Source organism: Myxocyprinus asiaticus, chromosome 16, assembly GCF_019703515.2.
Source record: "Myxocyprinus asiaticus isolate MX2 ecotype Aquarium Trade chromosome 16, UBuf_Myxa_2, whole genome shotgun sequence".
NCBI classification, from domain to species: Eukaryota; Metazoa; Chordata; class Actinopteri; order Cypriniformes; family Catostomidae; genus Myxocyprinus; species Myxocyprinus asiaticus.
Genome location: NC_059359.1, coordinates 13,360,635 through 13,384,242, shown reverse-complemented (window position 1 = coordinate 13,384,242; position 23,608 = coordinate 13,360,635). Strand labels below are relative to the sequence as shown.

Here is a 23,608-nt window from a genome sequence, read left to right as displayed (position 1 = left end):
TAGTGCTGCGCTTAGCGCTAGCATTCTTTAAATAGGGCCCAATAACTCAATATTTTTCAACCTTTCACCCTTTTGGCAATATTTATAATATATCTCAATATTTATGGTTTATAAGGTGATGTTTTTTTACTCTCTTTATGACCAATTTGACTCGGAAGCGCTAAGCATAATGACCTGTACGTTACGTCTTATCCAATTTTCGTGAGAGTGCTAATTCTAAGAGCAATTCTGTGGCAGCTCAAGTGGGCGTGTGGAAGTGTTTGCACTATCTGTGGGTGTATGCACGTAAACTGTGGGTGTATTGAATATTAATGTAGTGGTGCGATGGGCAATTTGCTATTTTCCTGAGAAGTAGGTCATCATGCTAATCATTTTACGTATAAACAACTTTAGTGATGTACGAATGTTAATGTATCCTAATTGAATTAATAAATATTGAATTTATGGAGTTAATTGGTTGATTTTATTGTATTTTATAATCAGTTATATTAACTAAAAGCTAGTGAAATTATGTTGTTATCAGACAAGGTTTTTAAGGGGAGATTTAATGGGAGGTTTAAATTATTAAAACACTTCCCTAACCTAAAACTTCAGCTTAAACCTAACCAATAGTGTCCTAAAAGATAAATGTGTTGTGAACAAAACAGACATCCTTACCCTAAACCAACACCTAAACCTAACCGATAGTGTTCTTGTCGTAAATTCAACATAAAAAGCAACTTTCTGATGCAACCACATCATTTCGTGTCACTTCTATGACACTTTCATCTCATGTGCCAGTTTTCGGGCTTGGCTGGGCTTGAACCTCGGTCCTCCGATCCGAAAGTCTAATACTCTTTCAAGTGAGCTGTCAGAACCATTCAAATATATAGTTTTTCAAATTATGCATTAGAGTAAAAGTGTTTCGATATCATAACATGGAAGTGTGTGATAGCCATAAAAAAAAAAAAATCTGAAAAGGAATTTTATTCCATTTTATTTCTGCGCTATAATCCAAGTCTTCAGATAACTCTATGAGAGAAATAGACCCAATTTTAAGCCTTTTATTTAACGATTTAACCATTAAAATGATAAATCTCACTGGCTGTCACGTGTCTCGTGATCGACTGCGACATGCCATATTCTATGATGTATTCGTTTGAATGAAATATGACAGCTCCTTCACGGATATACGCTGATTTCACACAGACACCATGTTGAAATCGAAAGCAAGTCTCAGGTGGGAAGAAACCAGAAGTATCATCTAACTATCGACTGGATCACTGAAGCTGCAATGTCGTATTGTTGTGTACCAGGCTGTACATCCTACCAAAGGAAAGAATGTGATAAAGATTTATAGTTCCATCGCTTTCCGAGTGACCCAAAGGCCTGTTGTGAATGGATTGTCAAAATAAGAAGGGATGTTGGACCTCATTTTCAGGCAAGCAAAATACCGCTAGCAAGTTAGTAAGCAAACTGTAGATTCCTAGATTCCTGAGGCTGAAAGTTAGACCATATATAGCTAAATGATTCGCCCATTAGATTAAAGACACAAGGGTGTACTCCAAATACTTTACCAAGGACAGCATAGTTTGATTGCTCACGGGTTTCCATCGACTGAGAAATGGAAGTGTGCCGACATGTTTACTTGAACTCAAACCAAGGAGGACAACTCTGCAAAATATGAGGTCGTCAGCTTGTTTGACATTATCAGAATACCTTTTTAAAAAAATAAATAAATAAAAAAAAAGCTTGACAACATATTGGCATTAATCAAAAGTGTAAAAGATCCTGTTGTTGTTGACGGGGTAGATGCGTCAGTGTTAGAAAAAAGAACCTGAATGTGAACTTATTTGCACTTGTGTTTTTTTTATCATTAAGTTTTCCCTGGAAGACCATTAATAAAGGTGTTCTTGCCATACATTTCAATAAGCATTAATACATGATAAATTTCCCCCCCAGCTGTACATTGACAGTTTTTATCGTTTTGGTCCTTTTTTCACTACAAAATGTATTTAAATCAGAAAGGCAGAGGTTGTTGGCAAGCTAGTTTGGCTAGATGTAATGTTAATGGAAAACAACCTTCAATATTGGTAATATAACCCTCTATCCAGTTGCTGTACCCTTTCAGCAAAACAGCTTGTTGGATATGACATCCCTCCTCAGCCCATTTTTTAAACATCAAAACATGTACATCGCAGTAGCAGCTCTAGGTTGGTGGTTCAAGACATTGTTTTTTACCTTTAGTTCCAAGATTCTTTCCACCTGTGCCTCACTTTTGATTTCAATATGGCTGTGGCATGAAATCAGTCTATTGGATGCCAAATGCATATGTATATCAAATGCTGCATATCGTCATTTGGACTTCTTTTGTACTGCCTTTTGCCATTTTTCTAAACAAAGTATTGTGATTAAATTTACCTGCCTGTTGTTTTTTATTTTTATATATATATATATATATATATATATATATATATATATATATATATATATATATATATATATAAATGGTTATGGTTAGGTTTAGGGAAAAGGGTTGCATAAGCAGCTCTAAATTATAAATAAGTATATTGAAACAAAAACATTTGTTGCTGTACATTAATCTGCTTGTTAATTTTTTTTAATATTGTTTAAAAGTGTTTAAGTTTAGGATTAAGGTAGGGTTAAGGGATATATAATAATGTCTATAAAATAGTAAAATAGTACAAATATATGTATTTATTATAAATATATTTTAACAAATATATTTATAATGGTTCGTACACATTTTAATTTTCTATAACTGTAAATACTTAAAAATGTTGACGTTTCAGGTGCTGTCAAAACATCCATATTGTAAGTTCCATTGTCTATCCAAACGTACAATATGCACATTTATATGTTTCATACCAATAGGTATGTATAATAATGAGATCAGGCTGAATGTAATCATGGCATATTTTCCACTGTTTTTCACTGAATTAACATAAGAAATTTATATATATATTTTTTCATTTAAATGCACCAATATAACAATACATTGTAATAAGTAAATAAATAAATATTTACCCATATCTGTTTAACTGACACATTTTAAGATGTAAAAAATGCCATGCAGAGACTTCCATGAACATGTTAGTGAAACCTAAACTTCTGAGCTGATTCTAAACTGATTCATGTAAATGAATCAAGCTTACAAGCAAAGTTCAAGTCATTAAAATATATATCTGAATGCTCTCATACTTACAAGTAGCGAGACCAGTAAAGATTGAAAAACTATTCTAATGAGTTTCTTGGAACCTTAATGGCTATTTGAAATAATCACAGTATTCATGATGTTGCTTGTTTTTTATCTTGCCAGCAAAATAATTGCAAATATGTTGTGATATATTGCCCATTGCTACTCTGTGTCATTGGTTGTACCAATAAGTCCAATTAATGCAATTCTGTGCCTTTATCTCACTGATTTTATCTATTGCAACCCTCAGATTCCTCAGAGTGTCATTTCTCTTAAGTCAGTATTATTGTCTGTAACCGTATTGCATGTAACAGAGACAAAATATGAAAGGCAGATTGAATGAGGAATAAAGGACCTTTCACTCACAGAAGTAATCAAGCATTCCATGATTACCTAGAAAGGCCACATCGTGCGTCAGTGTCTTGATTACATTGTAATTGGTGGGTTTGGTTTTGGGAAGGGTTGGTGGGGGTCTTTTAGTATGTCAAAAAGCTTCAGTGTGGATTGTGATGAGAGTAATGAGAGCAAATTTCTTTCTGTTTAGTTGACAAGTTAAGTGCTGAGAAAGAATGAAAATGTCAAACATTATGTGTTAAATACCCTTGAAGACTCTTAAGCCTGGTAAGACTTTACACACATACACACATACTGTATATTACGTCAATATTAGTTAATTCATTGAGGATCATGAACTAACAATGATCAATCCTATTGCAACAGTTATTAATCTTTGTTAATGTTAATTTAGCATTGTTTTTGGCTTAGTGTGAGAATCCTTGAAACTTGGAAATATTATGGATTTGTCTGCACCTTGAAACCAGCTGTTATTGCTGGTTATTAATACCAAACTAATTAGTCCTAAACAAATTATTATTATTATTTTATTTTTTTTACACCTGCACCCATTTCTTCTAAAGAGGGTTGATTGGCTAATAGTGTTTTTGCATGTTTTGAAAGACTACAGAGTCTGAACCCAATAACCTTGCTGTGTGTTTTGTTCATTGTGTTACTGAAATGTAATTTCAGTTATCTCACGAAGAACTTCAGCTTACAGTTGGGATACCTTCCTCTCTTCAGAGAGAACCACAAAGTTATTTCCACAGATTAGAGAAGCACTTGTCCTGAAATCCCCAGAGCTAATGGTTCTGTATGTGTGAGTGAAAGTGTGTGTGTGCAGAAGACTCAAAGAAATGTACTAAGCACTGGCAGAAATTCCCAATGCCCTCAGTGCACATGCAACCTAAAACATACATTGACTTCTTGCATTTAATGACTAAAACAAATAAATATGCATGCAATAAACACACCACTTAAGGGGTTTTAATTAATTCAAAAAGCAAACAACAAAAGTCAGCCTATATGTATAACAATACTAAATCTTTCAGTGATGTGCATGGATCCTTTTTTATATTCGAAATGTAGTTAACATAAAATTTAAATTGGTTTAGGTTCACTTACTTGATACTCATATTTCGTATAACAGCATTGGGAAATTTCACTGGATGTATTATTCTGCTCTGTGTTCACTGCAAAAACATGCAGTGCTTGAACTCACTTTGGCCTCTCTTTGAATGGTTTTCATTTGTGGAGCATAAAAAAAAGGAAATAGTTGGCAATATTGTCAGGTAGTATCATTTCAACCTGGTATTACTTGACAATAAGGTTTTCTTTCATTGTTTTTTTTATGCCAAAAACCTATTAGTTAATGCATTGAGTACAGTGAACTAACAATGGACAATAATTTTGAAAGTATTTATTAATTTTGGCTAATGTTCATTTATAAACATTAATGAAAATAAACAAAATAATTGGCCATGCTATGGCTATGTTACCTATATTGAGCCGAAGCAATTTCCGTCCATGCGGACGGCCGCGGCTGCTCCTCGGCGCTGCACTTCTGGTCCCGCCTGCCGGCAGGCTTTTCCCTGCCTCTCTAGGGCTGGGGACAGGGATGAGGGGAGTAAAAAAAAAAAGGGGGGAGGGAAAGGGCAAAGCGGAGGGACAGCAAAAGAGAGAGGAGAGAGAGGAATAACCTGATTCGCAGGCACCCAGATATGCTGTCGCCCGACCCTCAGCCACTCCCCAACCTCTGGCGGACGACTGCTTGCTCCTCCCCCGGTGGACGGTAGTGGGTCCTCCGGCCCTGGGTAGATGGTCACGCTCCTCCCCCTCTTTTCTCTCTTTTCTTTTTTTTTTCTATTCTTTTTTCTATGGGGGGAAATGACAGCGTGCCTCAGATCCTTGGCGGCCGGCAGTGATGTCTCCATCCCCGGGCGGACGGCCGCAGCTGCTCCTCGGTTGGCTGGTAGTGGTGAGGACTCCACGACAGTGCATCCCTCCTCCTTCCCGGGCTTCGGCACCAATGTAACAAGGTTCAAAATGGGAAAGGAGGAGGTGGGAACCGGCTGAACTGTCAAAATAATGGTTTAATGAAAACTTAAACAAAAAGACACAGAACACAAACGCATACACTGCAGCTGCGTGTGGCTCTCTCCCGAACTGCCGCATTCCGCTGCACGGCTAATCTGATTAGCCCGATTGGGGGCCCGGCGTGCGTAGTCATGGCCCAGCCCCGCCCTCCTCCTCCTCACACCTTGCCAATTTAATTATGCATGAACATACATTTGGTAATAATAAGGGTATCATATGCAATCATAGGACCGTAATGCCATCTGATTAAATAAATAGTTCAACCAAAAATACAAATTCTGTCAGCATTTACTCACCCTCATGATGTTCCAAACCCTACTATCTTTCTATCTTTGGAACACAATAAAATCTTTTTTAAAGAATATCCTGGCCTCCAAGCTTCAAAATGACAAAATAAACACCATAAAAGTGTCATAAAAGTGGTCCATACGACTGTTCTAAATCTGGTGAAGGCATACGATAAATTTGTGTGAGAAACAGACCGAAATTTAAGTGTGAAATGGCATGACTGTCTTTAAAAATGAACTGAAACACTCAAAGTACAGGTGCATCTCAATAAATTAGAATGTTGTGGAAAAGTTCATTTATTTCAGTAATTCAACTCAAATTGTGAAACTCGTGTATTAAATAAATTCAATACACATAGACTGAGGTAGTTTAAGTCTTTGATTCTTTTAATTGTGATATTTTGGCTCACATTTAACAAAAACCCACCAATTCACTATCTCAAAAAATTAGAATACATCATAAGACCAATAAAAAAAAACATTTTTAGTGAATTGTTGGCCTTCTGGAAAGTATGTTCATTTACTGTATATGTACTCAATACTTGGTAGGGGCTCCTTTTGCTTTAATTACTGCCTCAATTCGGCGTGGCATGGAGGTGATCAGTTTGTGGCACTGCTGAGGTGGTATGGAAGCCCAGGTTTCTTTGACAGTGGCCTTCAGCTCATCTGCATTTTTTGGTCTCTTGTTTCTCATTTTCCTCTAGACAATACCCCATAGATTCTCTATGGGGTTCAGGTCTGGTGAGTTTGCTGGCCAGTCAAGCACACCAACACCATTGGTGTCATTTAACCAACTTTTGGTGCTTTTGGCAGTGTGGACAGGTGCCAAATCCTGCTGGAAAGTGAAATCAGCATCTTTAAAAAGCTGGTCAGCAGAAGGAAGCATGAAGTGCTCCAAAATTTCTTGGTAAATGGGTGCAGTGACTTTGGTTTTCAAAAAACAAAATTGACCAACACCAGCAGATGACATTGCACCCCAAATCATCACAGACTGTGGAAACTTAACACTGGACTTCAAGCAACTTGGGCTATGAGCTTCTCCACCCTTCCTCCAGACTCTAGGACCTTGGTTTCCAAATGAAATACAAAACTTGCTATCATCTGAAAAGAGGACTTTGGAACACTGGGCAACAGTCCAGTTCTTCTTCTCCTTAGCCCAGGTAAGACGCCTCTGACGTTGTCTGTGGTTCAGGAGTGGCTTAACAAGAGGAATATGACAACTTCCTTGACATGTCTGTGTGTGGTGGCTCTTGATGCCTTGACCCCAGCCTCAGTCCATTCCTTGTGAAGTTCACCCAAATTCTTGAATCGATTTTGCTTGACAATCATAAGGCTGCGGTTCTCTTGGTTGGTTGTGCATCTTTTTCTTCCACACTTTTTCCTTCCACTCAACTTTCTGTTAACATGCTTGGATACAGCACTCTGTGAACAGCCAGCTTTTTTGGCAATGAATGTTTGTGGCTTACCCTCCTTGTGAAGGGTGTCAATGATTGTCTTCTGGACAACTGTCAGATCAGCAGTCTTCCCCATGATTGTGTAGCCTAGTGAACCAAACTGAGAGACCATTTTGAAGGCTCAGGAAACCTTTGCAGGTGTTTTGAGTTGATTAGCTGATTGGCATGTCACCATATTCTAATTTTTTGAGATAGTGAATTGGTGGGTTTTTGTTAAATGTGAGCCAAAATCATCACAATTAAAAGAACCAAAGACTTAAACTACTTCAGTCTGTGTGCATTGAATTTATTTAATACACAAGTTTCACAATTTGAGTTGAATTACTGAAATAAATGAACTTTTCCACGACATTCTAATTTATTGAGATGCACCTGTAGTTATAGATTATTATTATATAGATTACATTGCTCTCCTCAGTGAGTCATTGTGGATTGTGTGGCAGGCCTGGTGCTTGCACTGTGCGGATAAGAAACCGTCTCACACTGCATCACACATAACGTCTGACAGCCATCTCTGGCCTGCAAACCCCTCTCTCCCTGGGCTAAACTCAGATTTTTTTTACCCTCAGTCACAGCTCTCAGGCAATACATTAGATTACTTCCTTCTGTTTGACTTTGCTTTTTTCCAATAGAGTGAGAGAGGCACATGCTGCCATCATGCATAACAAGGAGAAAGCTTCTGATTAAGTCATTCCTGATTCAAGAGTATAACTGAGCACCTTGCAGAATCTGCATGTACAGTCTTGATGAACAATTCAGAAAGGGCAAACATTAATTTGACCAGAGAAAAGTGCATTGTGGTTTAGTTTTACAGTATTTCATGTGATGGTGGTGTAAAAATTATTTGTTTATTGTATTGATTGTATTGATTCTTTATTGGTCTCTGTGGAGAAATTTGCTATGGGCATCAAGGTAGCTATTAAGGTTGCTATTATCACCCTGTAGCTCAAGACCGGTTGCCCACTGAAGCTAAGCAGGGTTGAGTGATCAGTACATGGATGGGAGACCTCTTGGGGAAAACTAAGGTTGGTGCTGGAAGAGGTATTAGGGTGGCCAGCAGGGGATGCTCACCCTGCGGTCTTGTGGGTCCTAAAGCCCCAGTATAGTGATGGGGACACTGTACTGTAAAAATGGGCACCGTCCTTCGGATGAGACATTAAACTGATGTCCTGACTCTCTGTGATCAATAAAAATCCCAGAAACTTCTCGAAAAGAGTAGGGGTGTAACCCCAGTGTCCTGGCCAAATTCCCCCCATTGGCCCTTATCAATCATGACCTCCTAATAATCCCCTTTCATGAATTGGCTTCATCACTCCACTCTCTCCCCTCCACCAATAGCTGGTGTGTGGTGAGCATACTGGCATACTATGGCTGCCGTTGCATCATCCAGGTGGATGCTGCATACTGGTGGTGGTTGAGGAGAGTCCCCTGTTCACTGTGTGAAGCTCTTTGAGTGTATTGTCAGAAAAGCGCTACATAAATGTAACATTCATTCATTCATTCATACAAACACACAATAAAATACTCAACATACATTCTCATATGCACAAGATGAGAATCAAAATATAATGCAACTTTGTTTTTGCAAGAAAGAGTAGACCATTCACAATTCAGCATGCAAATAAATACAGGAAAGTAGACCAGTCACAACCCTGTCTGTAAATATTGCAATTGTTTCTTTGATTTTTAATGGCCAGTCTATTGAATTCTATGAAAGATTTTCCAATTTAGGCCACATTTACACTAAAATTTTTTTGTTTGAAAACACACACACACATTGATTTTGCTTTGTCTGCAATGCTCATCTGCAGTGGATCAGCATTTTTCTCCAACAAAAATGGAGGCTTTCCAAAACGCTCTACATAACCGCACACTTATTTTTTTTAAAAATTTTTTTTAACCTTAAACGGATTAGTGTGGACGTGGTCTTGGAATGTTTTAGGAATATCAATATAGTGCTGGCTAGCAAGCACTGCAAATGTTAAAGATAAATACAGAATTTATAAAATGGCCAGCTAGCTGCACTATGGCACCATTTACACCTGCATAAACATGCATTTTTGGTGATCGGATCACTATCGGTTTGCACTTGACTGTATTACATTGTGATGGAACCGTGATCGGATCACTGAAACCACATTTGGACATGGTCAGCAACAGATTCTGACCACATTCAAAGGTGTAAATGCAAGTGCGTTTTCGTTATCTACTACTACTAATTAATACTAACTTAATTAATTACATAATCACTAATTAATTGCTGTATGTGATGAGGTTGCGCTGCAGTCATCCATTGTTAAAGCGCTCTGTTGTGTGTTCTTGCCTTTTTCTGTTAATTCAGCCATCGCAGTGTGAAGAATACAATAGACAAAGCCGTCTTGCAGTCTTGTCACCCAAACATTGAACAGTATCCCATGGATTACAGTGGCAAGAAAAAGTATATTAACCCTTTGGAATTAGCTGGTTTTCTGCATTAATTATTCATAAAATGTGATCTCATCTTCATTAAAGTCACAAGTATAGAAAAACATTATGGTGCTTAAGCTAACAACACACAAACAATCTTTCATGTCTTTATTTTACACATCCCATTACACATTCACAGTGCTGTGGAAAAAGTAAGTGAACCATTGAATTTAATAAATGGTCGATCCTCTTTTGGCAGCAAACACCTCAACCAAGTGTTCCTGGTAGCTGCGTATTAGACCTGCACAACGTTCAGCAGGAATTTTGGACCATTCTTCCTTACAGAACTGCTTCAGCTCAGCCATATTCTTAGGATGTCTGGTGTGAATGGCTCTCTTGATGTCATTCCACAGCATCTCTACTGGTTTAAGGTCTGGGCTCTCACTGGGCCACTCCGTAAGTGGATTCTCTTTTTTTGAAGGCATTCTGTAGTGGATTTACTTTGATGTTTAGAGTCATTGTCCTGCTGCATTACCCAACTTCTACTGAGCTAGCACACAGCCATCCTGACATTATCCTGTAGGATATCTTGATAAACTTGGGAATGCATTTTTCCCTTGATAATGGCAAGCGGTCCAGGCCCCCGAAGCAGCAAAGCAGCCCCAAATCATGATGCTCCTTCCACCGTACTTCACCGTTGGGATGATGTTTTCATGTTTGTATGCAGTGCCCTTTTTACACCATACGTAGTGCTGCATGGTCTTCCCAAACAATTCAGCCTTAGTTTTATCCGTCCACAAAACATTTTTCCAGTAGCGTTGTGGAGTGTCAAGGTGGTCTTTGGCAAACTTCAGGCGCAAAGCAATGTTTTTGTTGGAAAAAAGCGGCGGCATCCTTTGTGGTGTCCTGCCATGGACACCATGCCTGTTTAATGTTTTCCATATAGTAGACTCATGAACAGAGATGTAAACCATTTTTAATTATTCCTTTAAGTCTTTAGCTGTCACTCTAGGGTTATTTTTTTACCTCATTGTGCATTCTGCGGTGTGCCCTTTGAGTCATCTTGGCTGGACTGCCACTTCTTGGCAGAGTAGCCACATTACTAAATCATCTCCATTTATAGACAGTTTGTCTAACTGTGGACCGATGAATATCTAAGCTCTTCGAGATAACTTTGTAACCCTTTCCTTCAGTGCTTTATGCAAAGCAAAAATTCTTGATAGTAGGTCTTCTGAGATCTCTTTTTTGCAAGGCATGGTCCACGACACCTCCAATCTCGTTTCAATAATTGGATGCCAGGTTTGCCAACTCCTGACTCTAAGTAGCTTTTGTTGTTGTCATTAGCCTAGGGGTTCACATAGTTTTTCTAACCAACACCATGGATGTTTGAATGATGTATTCAATATGTACAAGAACAATACAATACTTTGTGTGTTATTAGTCAAAACAGATTGTGTTTGTTCATTAATGTAACTTTTCTGAAGATCAAACCAGATTTTAAGACAAATTTATACATACTGTAAATGCAGGTACTTCCAAAGGGTTCACACACTTTTTCTTGCCACTGTATTTTATTGGAATACACTTGAAACAAGTCTTCACTCGCACATTTCAGATGAGATGCATATTTACCACTTAAAAAGTGCAGAACATGAGATGATATCATTAGATATGCTGATAGAAAGCATTTGAATTATCCATAAATGTTTTTAAAAATCGCTAAAAGACAGATAATTTTTAGTTACCACAGCCACTGATGTAATATGGAAGTAGTGTTTTACATTTTGTGTGGGTAATTTTGATCTGATCTCTATCCGATCACAGTGGAGACGCATTGGGATGCAAGGTGTAAATGCAATCCAGCTAAAGAATATTCAGATACTATCCGGATATGAAACATGGTGCCTATGTTATCTAAAGAGCTTGTGAATGTTCTCAGTGTGGTAATGCTAGCGATTTTACTGATGATATTTATATTTATTAATGATCGGCCTGTCTCTATAGATCCTTCACTCTCTGCTTATTTGAAAATAAGCCTTCCTGTTTCAGTTCTAGGTTAGAGCTCATTTCAGAATAGGTGGGACCATCCACTGGAATGATCTTCTGCTGTGGCACAGACACAAGACAAATAGCAAACAGACAAATAGCACCGTAGGCAATAGGAAAATGTCAGACATTCCCAAAACAATAAACGTGTGTGTGTGCCTCTGTGTGATGATCAGAGAGGAAGTTTAGATGAATCCAGATCTCATGAAAAGTGGAGAGAAAACCCTGCAGAGCCTCTGGCATCTTGCAGGAGGTCTTTTATATATACCAACAGCCACGCGGATCCTCTTTCTCACCCAGCTAAACTTACACCCTAACAGTACGTGATCTTTCCACATAAACATACAGCAAGTAGTGCCCTTGTGTCCCCCAACCCCCTCTTAGCCCACCCCTGTTGTAGACAGCACTGAGCGGTGCTGCTCTATGCAGAGTGGAATGAATATGGAACATCCATCTATCACAGTGATGGAGGAGAGAGTATGAGAGGTGCGCTCATAGCTGGAGGCCAGTGCAGATAACAATAAGGGCACAAAAGGTTGTTTCCCTGAAAAATGATCCACTGAGAAAGCTTATCGCTTTTGTAATGCACACTGACACACGCACACACACAAACAGGCACATCTGGCTAGAAGCAGTCAAATAATGTCACACTTTTCTCTCTGTCATGTAAAATTCACACCTAAAATATGCTTTTTATTTTTTACATGCTCATGCTAAACCAGTAGTCACATGTGCAATGTCAGGGAGAGTCCCACATTTGACTTCAAAGATGTGACATTTTTTTGGAAACCATGTTCAGAAAGTTATTGGAAAATTCTGCTGTCATTTACTGACCCTTATGTTTTTCTAAACCCATATGACTTTCTTTTGTGGCACGCAAAAAGAGATGTTAGGTAGATGTGACAGCCTCAGTCACTTATCTTTGTCATTGTTTGGAGAAGAAACAAAGGTGCAATGACAGTGATTGGTGATTGAGGCTGTCAGTCCCTAACATTCTACCCAACATCATCTTTTGTTTTACTCTCAAGAAAGAAGGTTATATGGGTTTGGAATGACATGAGTGTGTCTATATGATGACAGAATATTATTATTGTTTTTTTTTGTGGTGAGCTATCCCTTTAAGGCAAGTCAGTTCACTCGATTGTCACTTGATTGTCAAGATTACATTCCAATAACACATTTGTAATCAGCAATAACATCTGACAACAATGGTAGCAATGGTAACTGAATGGTAACAAACTACGTATATAAAAAAATTACTTAAAGGCGGGAGTTCCATTTCTACAGCCACCATATTTAGTATTATAATTTATCCATTACATTTTTCCACAAGTGGTCCACCTCCTCCCCCCATGTCTCAGGCTGAACACTTAGCAGCATCTTTGAGTTCTTTGTTCTCCTTGAGGTGTGGAAAGAAAACATCATTGAGAAGCTATTTTGGGTACAGCATGCTTCAGTGGACTTGCACAGACCAATGGGAATCTTGAAGAGGTCTCCATATTTGCTGAATGTCTTTCCATTTGTTCTTCTCGTTATTTACCTGCTCCCTCTCTACCAAATCCCAACTTTCTCTTAGCGTAAAAAAAATATGCACCTGTGCAAAAGATTGCTTGCAATTTTCTCCTCTCAAGTGGAAGTGCATTAGAGCACAGATAAAGAGTTGTGAAAAACAGCATGCCAATTACAGTCATTTTGGGGGTAGAGGTAGACAAAAGCCCATAAAGATGACACATGTGTATCTCTGTGTGTGTGTGTATGGGTGAAGGGACTGTGGGTTGTGCTTAGATACAGAGGTTGTGCAGTGGATGTGATTAAGAGCTCTTCATGATTACCTGTTCATGCCAGGGTGTGCATGATACTGTACATGCATTTGATGAGGAAAATTACTGTGACCACATGCCCATTTGGGAGGCTCACGACTCAGTCTGTTCAGACCTAGCTGGCTTAAAGATGCTGCCCCAGGCAGCTGCCCATGTCGCCCATGCCTAACCGCCCCTGGGCTTAGTGATTATCGCACAAGTTCTAGACCTTGAGCCAAGGTGTTTATGTGGGAGATGCATGTTCGAATTTGGTCCATGTTGTGTCCTGAACCCTTTCCCCTTCCCATAATGTACTGTCTCTCTACTTCCAATGTAAATAAAATGGCAAAAGACCAAAAGTTAACTTTACCTATTTATAGCCTGTTTGCATAAAAAAAAAAAATTGATTCAATTGAATTGAAGTTTTATTGAAATGTTAAAAATTATTTTCCACCTACAGCTACGCAGGTTAGCCCTTCAGAGCTGCAAGATGTGTTCCAGGAAACCTCCTCTAATATCTTTCAAATCAATGCAAATGGTGAGTTTCAAAAGCAGCCCACCAAAATATTCTGAATTTGATTGTTGGCAATTAAGAACGGAATGAGCAGTAAGTTGGGAGGTGAAAGTGACAAATTAAATACCCATGGATCTTTCTGTCTGTTCTTTGTAGTGGTAACACTAGAGAAGAGCCTTCAATCATTGGGCACATCCAGAGACACAGCAGAGCTACGACAGAGTTTGTAAGTCAACACACACACATTTTAATTTCTGTCAAAGTGGGGACTTTCCCTTTACTTTTGTCATTTCTATACTGAGTTAATATTTTATATCCTCTAACTCTACCCCTACCCCAACCCCTAAACCTAACCCTCACAGACCTTATTCTGTATTTTTGCAAAGCCATTGATTCCTACAATGTAGGAGATTTCAGGTTTTACTATCACTTGTCCCCACAATGTAGTCAAAACCTGACACAAACCTGAGCATGTACACTTAAGGTAATTCGACCCATTTTCTCTATTGATATAAAAACTCTCTGGAACTTTTATTGCAGCAAAGAAAAGGCGCTTTGTGCCATGTTATGATGTCATAATGTTCATTGTATATTTTCCCACAGGCCTTTAGTTGCTTTAGTAGCTTCCCTCTTGCTGTCTCTCTATAGATGGCTTTGAAACCAGGCAATATCTGAGAGCTCACTCTTACTGTTTCATCACCTACCGCCCAGCATGTATTGATTACTCATCTAACTTTTGTAGCCAGCACGCAGCAATTACTAAATTCCTTTCTGATGATAAAGTAGCAGGTCTGCAATTGCTGTTGTTTTAAATGCATTACACTCCTCATGTCCAGTGGCGGCTCATCAATTATATCAACCATTTTTTTTTTTTGTTAATGATGGCATCGAAAACCTAATAGCCACTGTCGTGTGTGTGTGAGTGTGTGTGTGTGTGTGTGTGTGTGTGTGTGGTTGCTTTTTGAGGAATTGCTACTACTGGGGCACAACATGATATATGTTGTTAGCTATAAAGCCTTTGGGCAGACTGGTTGCCTAAAACTAAATGAGTTGAGTGGTCTGTATATTACTAAAAACTAGCAAACTACCAACCACGCCCACCTGAGAAACATCCCTAGAACTTAGAATGTTCTGTGAACATTGATGATAAAGCTTATATTATATATTCACAGTTATCCTGACTAACCACTGGGCGGCACCATGATGATGCTAACTGGCCCCTGGCTGTTTTCTGGAATGTAAAACTACCAATGTAAAAACTATGAATAGTTCCAAAGAACAACAACCATTTTAAGTGTTAGTTGGAGTAAAAATTAGTTCAGGCTCCATATGTGCAGTTGTTGGCTGTCGTAATGACTCCAAGTAGTTAATGATACCAACATAAATAACCTTGAACCATAGCTTTACGTCATTTAACCACTCCCTACACCAATGGTTCTCATCACGCCCCCCTTTGAAACAAGAAAGGAGCAGTCCCCTTTTTTTTTTTTTTTTTTTAACCTAACAAGTCATGCGCTATAGTAAAAGTGTTTTGATATCATAAGATGCCATTATGTGAGGAACAGGGCAAAAAGTACCGGTAAGTGTTTATGAACTGATAATCTGCTGTTTATTTAGGATTTGGTGAAAGTGAATAAAAGTCGTTGATGTGTCGCCTTTATTGTTTATTTACCAGGAAACTGCCATGAAATGTACATTGATCCACAAACAAATAATTTTGCAAAAATGTTAGTAAAGGGATTTTATGAAACCAGATTGAAAAATTTCAAATATATTCAATCTATGTACAAAGTATGAAAGAGTTCTTTTCATATTTATACTACTACCTCTGCAAACGCATACCCTTTTGAACATGATTTCCTTTGCACATTCCTGTATAACAACTCTACATACATATACAATTTATCTTATCTTTTATTTTGTGTCTAGCCGTTTATGTACGAACTGGAAGCTTCTGTTAAGAGGCCAAATACCTGGGCAGACCTGAGCAATAACACTCCGATATCTGATGGTATCAGATGGTAATCCCATGGTAATTCTATATACAATTACCATATTTATGCATCATTCTGTATTTACTGTACATGGTGCTTCAAAGTACATCAAAGTATACAATGGTACTACCATGTTACTTTAATATATGGTCACCATATTTGTATATACTATTGTAGTAACATGATTCCTTAAGGTTATTGAAAGAATACCATGGTACTACCATGGTATTTCCGATATATTATTACCATATTCAAATACCATTGTATTTATATAATGCTTCAAAGAATACCGTGGTTCTTTGATATATGTTTACCATATTCATATACTATTGTTTTTACATGGTGCTTCAAGCTAATACAAATAATACCATTATACTTCACACTCTGATTACCATATTCATATACCATTGTATTGTATATACAGGGTGTTTCCAGGTATTTGTACACATCCCTTTTTTTTTTTTTTTTGTTGTATAGGCTACTAAGTGTTTTGATACTCTTTTGGTTGGAAAATGTCTTTACCTGCAGTAGTCATTCACAAGCTGCACATGTTTTGAACTTAATAAAGATAACTGGTAAATGAGAGGATGCATTTGCAGGTTTGGTTTTCATTGATTGTAGATAAATATCCACTGCAACCAGCGTTATCTTTGTTTTACCGGCTCCAAATAGTTAAGTAGTGCACGTGAGTATTCTGAGTCATTAAGATTGATCCGCCTACAGATTCAGACAGCATTAGTAGTAAGATTATGAGTACTGTTGTAGCTGTAATTGTATCTAAGGAAAAGAAACATGGACTCTGTACCCTACCAAGAAAACAGAAAATGAGCTGTTAATGTAGAACAACTCAGAATTTTTAAAGAAATCAGGTGAGTTCTCTGTCTGCTACAGAGAGAGAGAGGAAAAAAAAAAAAAAAAAATCTCATAAAGCACATATAATCAGAACAGATGCACTGAATTACAGTATGTCTTTGTAAACATTAAACTAAATCTGACAGGATATACCTCAGATTCAAAAACACTGCAAAGTGTAATTCTGCCATGCATTGCATGCAGATAGTGTGTATAGGGAATTGTAATTTGCACATTTCATTAACTTCAGACTGTAGGTAGATCACACGTTATCATCATCATCATCATCATTATTATTGTCATAATTAAATGCTGGAGGAAACTCTAACCCATCCAAAGTCAAACATCACCAGCTAACAGTATGGCTGATTTATATGTTTAGGTTTCTGTTTAAGGAGGATTTTAAAGGGGGAAAAAAGTTTTGATTCCAAAAAAATAAATAAATAATAATAACAAAAATTGTTTTAAAGAATAGATCCAAACAGACTTTTAGTGCTTCGTTTCAATTACTTATTCCTAATTACTATAAGTGTTGAATATGTTATATTTGCCAGAATGTATCCCTCACCCAGACATTTGAACCAGTCTCAACAATAATTTATCAAAATCAGATCAATTCTTCATTGAACTTTCTTCCCTAAGAACTTAAAACACATTTTCAATTAATTTGGTATTCATGTGTACAGTTAGGATTTGATTATAATGATCAGGGATGCAAAATCATGAGAGGTGAAAAAGGAAAGTCATAGCAGGTTTTCCAGGGGTATTTTTTCAGTTGATTTTTGTTGTTGTATTCAAAACTTTTTTCTTAAATTATGAAGGTTTAAGTACTGTTCACCTGGGGAGGGATAATTTCTTTCAGTTTCAATACAGAACGGAACAACATACAGGACATCCTGGCTAGTATAGTACAGTTCGCATTTGCAACTATACAAACCAGGGGATTTCTATGCCGTGCCAGCAATGATGCGCAGATCATGTCAGTACTGTCAGCTATTCCTGCTCCCAGCAAATGATGAGGGCCACGGATTTCTTTGAGCACTAAGGCTAACTCATTTTAACACATTTTAATATTAAATAATTGTAGCTAACCTAGCTAATTTGATTTCTGTGTGGCTCTTATTACCTTCAAATTCTCAGGTCCTTGGTTAATGAGAGAATCTTCACGACTGGAAGGCAAAAATTCCACTGAATTTTAATATTGTTTCGCTTTTCTCTTTTAAAGAGCGAATAATGTCTAAATTTCCAAGAAAATAATGCATGTTCTTCCGTGGCCATCGTGATAAAGCAGCTGTTTGCCTCGAGAGCAGAGTGCTGATGTGAGACAGGCATTATATGCGCATACGACAGTAGGAAGCGCTCCTGACTCAAGTGAGTCATGAGAGAGAAACCGAAGAGAACACACATCTAAACCATCTCTCACACTAAACAAACAGCTGTCTGTATCATTACAGTTGAAGTCAGAAGTTTACAAACCACTCCACAGATTTCATATTAACAGCTATAATTTTGGCAAGTTGTTTATCTACTTTGTGCATGACACGAGTAATTTTTCCAACAATTGTTTACAGACAGATTGTTTCACTTTTAATTGACTATATCACAATTCCAGTGGGTCAGAAGTTTACATACACCAAGTTAACTGTGCCTTTAAGCAGCTTGGAAAATTCCAGAAAATGATGTCATGCCTTTAGGCAATTAGCCAATTAGCTTCTGACAGGAGTTTGACTGAATTAGAGGTTTACCTGTGGATGTATTTTAAGGCCTACCTTCAAACTCAGTGCCTCTTTGCTTGACATCATGGAAAAATCAAAAGAAAACAGCCAAGACCTCAGAAAAAAAAAAAAAAAAATGTGGACCTCCACAAGTCTGGTTCATCCTTGGGAGCAATTTCCAAACGCATGAAGGTACCATGTTCATCTGTACAAACTATAGTACGCAAGTATAAACACCATGGGACCATGCAGCCTTCATACCGCTCAGGAAGGAGACACGTTCTGTCTGCTAGAGATGAACGTAGTTTGGTGCAAACAGTGCAAATCAATCCCAGAACAACAGCAAATGTTCTTGTGAAGATGATGGAGGAAACAGGTAGACAGGTATCTATATCCACAGTAAAACGAGTCCTATATCAACATAACCTGAAAGGCTGCTCAGCAAGGAAGAAGCCACTGCTCCAAAACAGCCAAACAAAAAGCCAGACTACAGTTTGCAAGTGCACATGGGGACAAAGATCTTACTTTCTGGAGAAATGTCCTCTGGTCTGATGAAACAAAAATTGAACTGTTTGGCCATAATGATGATCGTTATTTTTGGAGAAGAAAGGGTGATGCTTGCAAGCCGAAGAACACCATCCCAACTGTGAAGTATCATGTTGTGGGGTGCTTTGCTGCAGGAGGGACTAGTGCACTTCACAAAATAGATGGCATCATGAGGAAGGAACATTATGAGGATATATTGAAGCAACATCTCAAGACATCAGCCAGGAAGTTAAAGCTCGTTCGCAAATGGGTCTTCCAAATGGACAGTGACCCCAAGCATGCCTCCAAAGTTGTGGCAAAATGGCTTAAGGACAACAATGTCAAGGTATTGGAGAGGCCATCACAAAGCCCTGACCTCAATCTGATTCTGAAAATTTGTGGCAGAACTGAAAAAGCGTATGCGAGCAAGGTGGCCTACAACCAGCAATGGGCCAAAATTCCAGCAACTGATTATGAGAAGCTTGTGGAAGGCTACCTGTAGCGTGGAGGAGGGCCGCCGTCCATGAGGCGAGGAGGGACTGGACTCCCCGACCACCTGGAGCGATTGGAGCCACTGCCAGGGGCGGAGGAGTGCCCTGCCGGCTGGCAGAAAACGCGGAGGGATCGAGGGAAGACCGCCGTCTGCGAGGGGAGGAGGGAATCGACTCCCCGACCGCCTGGAGCGGTAGGGCCGCTGCCAGGGGCGGAAGAGTGTCCCCACATGCCGTCAGAAACACGGAGGGGCCTTCTGTCTGCTGGGGGTCAGAGGTTTGACTCCGGTCTGCCAGGGGAGGAGCGGCTGTCGTCTGCCTGAGAGGGTGGAGGAGTGATGGAGGACCACGCGATGGCGCATCAGAGAACTGGTGAGTTTCTTTTTTCTCTCTCCTCTCTCTCTCTCTCGCTGTCGCTCCGTGCTGGCCTTTCCCTCGGCTGTTTTTTTTTTTTTTCTCCTGTCTCTTTCCAGGTCGAAAAAGGTGGTGATGACCCGCCGGCAGGTGGGGCGCAAGGCACGCCCCCCCGGAGAGGAGGGGGAGATGTACATCATGCCGGGGGCTCTCTGGCCTGAGGCAACGCAGGGAGGAGTGTAGCGCGGAGGAGGGTGGGGCCGGGCCGGAATGACGCACGCCAGGACCCCAATCAGCCTGATGAGGCGAACGAGGGATAAAGGCGACCAGAGATGGCAGTTCGAGAGAGAGAGAGAACTATGGGCAGCTGCCCTGTATGTGTTTATGTTTGTGTTTGTTTAAGTTTATCATTAAACTTTATTTATATTGTAAGCCGGTTCTCGCCACCTCCTTTCCCTTATAACCCCTTTATACTACCCAAAACATTTGACCCACGTTAAACAATTTAAAGGCAATGCTACCAAATACTAATAATAAGTGTATGTAAACTTCTGACCCACTGGGAATGTGTTGATAGAAATAAAAGCTGCAATAAATAATTTTCTCTACTATTATTCTGACATTTCACATTCTTAAAATAGTGATCCTAACTGACCTAAAACAGGGAATGTTTTCTATGATTAAATGACAGGGATTGTGAGTTTAAATGTATTTGGCAAAGGTGTATGTAAACTTCTGACTTCAACTGTATATCAGGAAAATTCACTATTTCGTTTTGTCAGAAATTAAAACTTGTAATCCTGACAGTAATCCCAATCCCAACTGTAATCTGATTACGATGGTTTTTATGTAACTGTAACGGATTGCAGTTACCTATTTTTTTTTGTATCCTGATTACCTAACACCGTTACAAGTAATCCATTACTCCCCAAGCCTGCATTACATGATTCAGCGGTGTAGATTTTGTCAGCACTACCCTACTTAATCAATAATATAGTTTTGCTACTGGAAAGCTACTTGATTTTAAAACTAGCGAAACAGCCATTTCGCTACTGAGAAACGTAGTTAAGCTAATAGCTTCGCTATTTGTAGCGACATCTGTGCATCTGAGGTGGTCATTATGTAGTAGGCGCACTTTGTGATATGAGTCCTTACAGTTGTAGTGGGTGTGGGTGGTAGTAACCATAATTTCTCTGTACTGTTACCCCCTCAGCTGTTCTTTCAGAGTTACTGCAGAATTAACTACCAGATTTTCCAGAATATAAATCGCGTTTCTTTTCCATAATCTGAAAGGTCCTGCAATTTATAGTCTGAAGCGTTTTACAGTATATACAGTACATAATTTAAATGTAACTGATGCCGGCCGGCGAAACACACGGGTGGGCGACTTCTCCCGAGTCCTAGAGCCTGCCGCATGCAACCTCTGTCAGTGCGACTTATACACAGATGCATCTTATCTGTTTTTTTTTTTCTCTCAACAATGCAATTTTGTCCTGGTGCAATTTATTGGCAGATGCGACTTTATTTCTAGAAAATATGGTACATCTCAAACCAGGAATTATGCTATCACAGACTGCATAAACTATACAAAATATCCCTTGTGTACCACTGCACTAAGCAATCTGTGATTTGAGTTGTCTTGAAGGGAATTGTACAAAGTGTAGGCCCATCTGAAGCACACCTGTGTCATTAGTTGATTCGAAAAGTCTAGTGTGCAATTTAAAAAAAAAAAAAAAAAAAAAAAATTTGGCATCCACTTCATTAGACTGTCTGCATGTATATTCAACAAATTTGCACCTGTTTCTCTCTCTCTCTCTCTCTCCACATCTCACTTTCATTCTGTCTCAGAGCCTACAGCTCACCATGGCATTTTTGCTCATGCTTTTCACATTTTCCTGTGTTTTTCCCCCCTTTCCTTCTTCTTAGTTGACCTTGACTGTGCTTTCCTTCGTGCCAGACTTAATCCTGCTTCTCCAAACAGGACACTTGACAACAACTCTCTCTCTTTCTCTCTTTGAATTGCTCTCTTACTCTGCCCATTTTCTTACTCTTCGCCCTCTGTTGCACCCTAGCCATGATTCTATTACTGCCAGTTTCCACGGAAACCTCGCAGTTCCAGGGTCATACCTCCCAGATGGCGATATGTCGCCCAAAGGCCCTGGCAGACTGCCCCCCCTTCCCCCCCAAAAAACTTCCTCACACACACACTCACTACAATGTCACTGGCAAGCAAAGACATGGGGAGCTAGTGCACTAAAATGCACTAATTTAAAGTGGACTTCAGAGATTATGTTTTAAGACGAGATGAGGCACAAATCTTTGAAAAATTGTGGATTTTTTGGTGCATGGCTGATTTTCCAAAAATAACCTATAGAAATAAAATGGTATCTCATAAAGTCATAGATCACCCAAAACAGAAAAGAATGTCATCATTTACAGTACTCATCCTCATGTCGTTTCAAACCCTCATTCCTTACGTGAACACAAAAGATGCAATGAAAGTGAATGATGACGAAGACTGTCATTCTGCCTAACATTTTGTGTTCCACAGATGAAGGAACTTCATTCGGTATTGGAAAAAGCATGACGGTGAGTATACAATGACAGATTTGCCATTTTTGTGAGAACAATCCTTTACAAACTCTCACAACTGGAAGTATTCTTATACGTGTACCATTATCCAGCGAAAAATCTCTTGGCCAATTAAATTTGACCCATCCCTGTAATAGAAGAAACACACGCAGCAAAACTAAGTGAATTAATCGTTCACACCCTTTGTTTGTCATTGTGCTCATTAGAGCATTACATATTCTGCTCTGCTGCGCAAGGGACTTCTCAGGGTCGGTCTTCGTCTTAAGAGAGGAGGACACATTGCATTGTCCGTCCTGGTCTCTGTTTAGGAATTTGGGGACAGAAGGTGTGCCTTATGCTGAAAAGCCCATGGGAACCAGAGGGAGGGATTGGGGGGATTAAGATGGGCGAGTTGGAGTGTCACTACACGGAGAATGCTGGGCTCATGAATATGAATTAGCGCCTGCTGACATTGCTGATGTTCCACTATGATTTTGCACTTCTGGGGCTACATTCATGAAGAAAAAAAAAAAAAAAAAACTTTTCTGTTTAAGTAGAAAGCACCTTGCTATAATTTTTATTTATTTATTTATTTATTTTTTTTTTATATAAAGTGTGTGAGATGTGTTAGTTTAAAGGGATAGTTCACCCAAAAATGAAAATTCTCACATCATGTACTCAACCTCATGCCATCCCAGATGTGTATGGCTTTCCTTCTTCTGCAGAACACAAACAAAGATGTTTAGAAGAATATCTCAGCTCTGTAGGTCCTCACAATGCAAGTGAATGGTTACTAGACCTTTGAAGCCCCAACAATCATATACAGGCAGCATAAAACTAATCCATAAGACTCCACTTGTTACATTTATGTCTTCTGAGGTGATATGATAGGTGTGGGTAAGAAACAGATCAATATTTAAGTGCTTTTTCCATATAATTTCTCCTCCCTGCCAGTAGATGGCGATATCTATATA

General features: G+C 38.9%; 1 protein-coding gene across 2 annotated transcripts in view; it reads left to right on the top strand.

Moving 5' to 3' along the window:
* The window catches only part of tsnare1 (T-SNARE Domain Containing 1), a 263,550-nt gene that overhangs the window by 62,586 nt on the left and 177,356 nt on the right, over window positions 1-23,608 (top strand). For both annotated transcript variants that reach the window (XR_007899452.1, XM_051720402.1), the window contains exons 3-4: window positions 14,079-14,156; window positions 14,289-14,358. Coding sequence is in view for 1 of the 2 variants with exons in the window: in XM_051720402.1 (XP_051576362.1) it covers window positions 14,079-14,156; window positions 14,289-14,358 (148 nt within the window). In the remaining variant the exon portion in view is untranslated. The remainder of the gene's footprint in view (window positions 1-14,078; window positions 14,157-14,288; window positions 14,359-23,608) is intronic.